This window comes from Lissotriton vulgaris, chromosome 5 (genome assembly GCF_964263255.1).
Source record: "Lissotriton vulgaris chromosome 5, aLisVul1.2, whole genome shotgun sequence".
Lineage (NCBI taxonomy): Eukaryota > Metazoa > Chordata > Amphibia > Caudata > Salamandridae > Lissotriton > Lissotriton vulgaris.
This window is the reverse complement of record NC_141693.1, coordinates 71,799,941-71,804,128: the sequence shown is the minus strand read 5'-3', so window position 1 is coordinate 71,804,128 and position 4,188 is coordinate 71,799,941. Positions and strand designations below refer to the sequence as shown.

The following is a 4,188-nucleotide window of genomic DNA, read 5'->3' as shown; positions in this document are numbered from 1 at the left end:
CTAAGACTGGAGCATACATTATTCTACATGTAGTGCGTGATGGAGAATATTAAATGACCATTAATACAGTATTTCTCTTACATGGAGCCGTAAAGGCTAGACAATGACGGAAACTATTGATGCGATTCAGTAGCTTTAGGAATGCAGAGAAGGAGGGCTGGACTGATAACTAGAATCATAACATACTCTTGGCAGACTCGAAGGCAGAGCCAGGCTGAACCGGGCACTGTGAAGCAGGAAGTAAGTGAAGGGTCGAGGATACAGGTGGGGGCTGTATCGCTCCTCAACAAGGGTTCAGGAGACAGAAGCTGAATCTGATGTCCAGGCCCTTTTGAGGCCTAGAAACGGGGACTTTTCAATGCATTAACGTGCACACTGTGAAACGTGGCAACATAACTTTACAGAGGCCTAATACTCGTATTATTCACGAGAACGGGAGACTGACATACTAGAGATGGACACAACTGTAATTGCGTCTTTAATCAAACATGGGGAATAACATATGCATATTAATCATGCACACATAACATGAGACGGAGGACACGTAGGGACACAGAACATGGCAAAATTTACTTTTCCACATTCCCTCCTTGTCACTACGTTTCCATCAGGAAACATCAATATTCATGATACCATCTATCATTTCATACAGTATCATTTGCTCGTCTTGAATTCTTTTTGAACGGGATTTAGAACGGGACTTGGGACTAGGAATTATACTAGGAATACAGGATGTAGCACAAATGCCGCAAATCGCAGGGCCACATTGTATACAGAGGCAGCAACTGAATATGATCGCTACTGCAATACCTAGAAATTACAATACTTTCCATCCCCAGGCGGAAATTATACTCCAGAGCCAACCGGACCATGTCCAGGTGCCTGGATTCTGGTGTAACATATGGGCAATTTTATGAAGTCTGGTTATAGCTGAATAAACAGACGGCGCGTTATTTGGAATGAAAATGCAGCAACTAGATCCGATGACTCTACATGCCCCGCCCCTATCGGCCAGTATGACGTCAAGGACGAGACAATTCTGTAAAACTACAAATCTCATAGCAGATTGCTCTTCGGTTAAGTTACCTAGAGCAGAAGTAGTCTCATTCACTACTGCTTCAAGGGTTCTGGTTAATCTACGGATTAGCTTACTATTCTGGATAGGTCCTATAAAGAAGAAGAATCCTTTATTAAAGTCTGTATACTGTTCTAGATTGGTTTCAGTTTGATCGACAATCGGGGACTCGATCTCCCTTCTATGTCTAATGTGTACTAGATGTGTGTTTCTATGATAATCAGATGGGGCTAGAAAAACTGGTGGCAGTAGGAAGGCAATGTAACATGTACCCTCCCAATCGAGGGGCAGACGAACATATGCGGTCTGACCACAAATAAAATATGAATGACGTGAAGCTTTGAAAATAGATTTCCCACTGTCACTATAACTGACAATAGTAGTACAATCACTATGTCCTACATGTGCAGAACCATTCTTTCGGACACATAATTCGCCTTTGACTGGTAGTACTGAAATTGCAGGTAAGTCTGGAGTAGTATCAGACTGAACATTCAGGACCATAAAATTCGAAGAATAATTACCTAAATTATACACTTCATTTTCTAGATCTAACCCGGTTCTATGGGAAAGACCTTGCTTGTCTGGAAAACAGGTACTGTTTAGAAGGGACATATCTGTTGAGGATGACGTTAACGTGGACCATGCTCCACACGAACCATTATGTGAAAACGGATAAGGAAAGAGTGGCAGAACTCCCTTCGGTGTCTGGAAAGGGGGGAGTCGACCACATACCCAACAATTAGTGGCATTGCTGGTCTGGTGTGAGTAATGTAACATGCGGATAAAAGAATTATTGCGCATAGCAAGGCGGTAAGAGAGTTCATGAGGGGGCAGATCACTAAACGTGTGCTCTACCGTAACATTAGTAGACTTATTTACATGAGAAACTGGAAAATACAGATAAAATGCATAACTTGTACAGGAAATCATAATGCTGAGAAACAATATGAAACTTAGGAAAACGATACATCGGATTGAGTTTTGACTAACTCTCTCACTATGGGGGTCTATTTTATACATGTCAGAAACAGTCTAACCGTTTCACCTAGGGGAGGACTTAGACAATCAAACTGGCTGACTTATTTTACTGGACCGGAGTTTCAACTTATACTCCTGCTGCGGAGTTTTCTCTAACAGGGAGGGTTCAGTATCATTGTCTTTTGCGGGACAGTCCTTGAGAACAATATTTTGGCAGTCTTTCAAATGCCCGGAAATGTTCTTTGAAACGGGCTTCAATCCATAAAATTTCTTGATATGCGAAAGATGCACCCAGCCTTTTCGTCCCTCCAACTTCACGGCTGTACGGGTGGTTAGGAGGACCTGTCGGGGTTCTTTCCAGCGAGGCTCCAGCGGACTTGATCGATCAAAATTTCTCACTAGGACCATGGATCCGGGAACGATTTCATGCGGTGCCACCTCGGTATTGTCGGGAAATGCGGCGGCAACCTGTGAACGACAAGAGTTGAGGGCAGACATCAAGGAAGCTAGGTAATCTGTCAGCATATTACTTGAAACATCGGTAATACTTCGGGGTCTAGGTGTACCCCACATATTAGGGGGGCGGCCGAATACGACCTCGTACGGGGACAGACCTGATCTGGAATGTGCGACCATGCGCATATAGAACAAAGCGACTGGCAGAGCTACTAGCCAGTCCACACCTTTCTCTTTACATACTTTGGCGATGCGAATTTTCAGGGTCTGGTTATGTCTCTCTACGAGACCTGCTGCTTCAGGATGGCGTACACAATGGAACTTCCACTGGTACCCTAACAAAAGGGAAACATGTTTCATCAACTCAGATGAGAATGGCTGGCCGTTATCAGAATATACGACCCTAGGGAGTCCGTAACGGGGGAAGAACTCACGAACCAGCTGCTTGGCAGTGGTCGCGGCTGTATAATCTGGGACTGGATATGCCTCTGTCCACCTGGACAAAGCGCATACAACTACAAGAACATACTTGAAACCTCGACATCGCTCCATCTGAATATAATCCATCTGGAGGACTTCAAAAGGGTGGTCAGGAGGCTGGAATCCCCCTTGTTCCACCGGGATACTTTTACCTGGATTAAACTGACAACATATCATACAGGTACGGACTTTCTGCTTGGCTGCAGCTCGTAAATGCTTGTTGAACCAAATGTTCTGGATACTATCTAACATAGCTTTTTCCCCTAAATGTGCTGGACTATGTGCGGTATTGATAATGACTTGAACCATAGAGTCGGGGAGAAACCATGTGGCTTTTCTCTTCGTCACCCATCCTTGATCTGTCTGGACCCCTCCTTGTTCGGACCATTTCTTGATTTCCTCGGGAGTAGCATGTAACTGGATATCTATGACCTCTTGAGTAGGGTCCTTAACTGTCATACATGTAGTCGGATCTGGAGTGTGTGTCATGTTAACTGGAATGTCTGGAGTCTGAGCTGTGAGCTTGGCTGTGCGGTCTGCTAGATCGTTACCTTGAGAAATAATGTCAGTGACTTTCGTGTGTGCCTTGCACTTCATGATGGCGATAGCTGTCGGTAAATGTATTGCATCTAACAGAGCTTGAATGAGGAGACCATGCTGAATCTTGGTTCCATGAGAAGTCATGAAACCTCTCTCCTGCCAGAGCACTCCAAAGTCGTGTACGACTCCAAATGCGTAGCGTGAATCTGTGTAAATGTTAACTTTCAGGTTCTTGGCATGTATGCAGGCTTGTGTCAGAGCAACTAGCTCTGCTGCTTGAGCGGACAGAGTATCAATACGGTGTGTCTCTATAACTTCAGTGTCAGTGGTCACTGCATACGCGGCTACTAGATCTCCTGTACTTGTTCTCATGCATGAACCATCCACATAAAGTGTCAGGTCAGGGTCTGGTAACGGAATATCGGTCAGATCTTGTCTTGGCTTAGTCATAGTGTTAACTACTTCCATACAGTCATGTGTGGCAGGATTTGAAGTAACTGATGGTAACAGTGTAGCAGGATTGAGAACGTTGCAGCGTTTGATTTCTATGTGTGGCTGAAACAGTGTTAATTCATAACCTGTTAAACGTGCAATTGTCAAGTGCTGAGTCTGTGTTCGGTTTAAAAGAACTTCCACGGAGTGTGGAACTTGTACTG

The 4,188-nt window shown here is 44.4% G+C and overlaps 1 protein-coding gene across 1 annotated transcript; it reads right to left on the bottom strand.

The window, feature by feature from the left end:
- Positions 1–1,151: 1,151 nt before the first annotated feature.
- Positions 1,152–3,982, bottom strand: LOC147710214 (uncharacterized). The gene is made up of 2 exons (XM_086919332.1): positions 3,042–3,982; positions 1,152–1,167 (listed from the first exon to the last, which is right to left on the bottom strand). The coding sequence occupies exons 1-2, from the start codon at positions 3,980–3,982 to the stop codon at positions 1,152–1,154; spliced, it is 957 nt and encodes a 318-aa protein (XP_086775458.1).
- Between the last annotated feature and the right edge of the window lie 206 nt (positions 3,983–4,188).

Bases quoted from the DNA above. Each gene is read 5' to 3' on its own strand.
- LOC147710214 (XM_086919332.1), bottom strand. From the start codon at position 3,982: ATGACTAAGCCAAGACAAGATCTGACCGATATTCCGTTACCAGACCCT.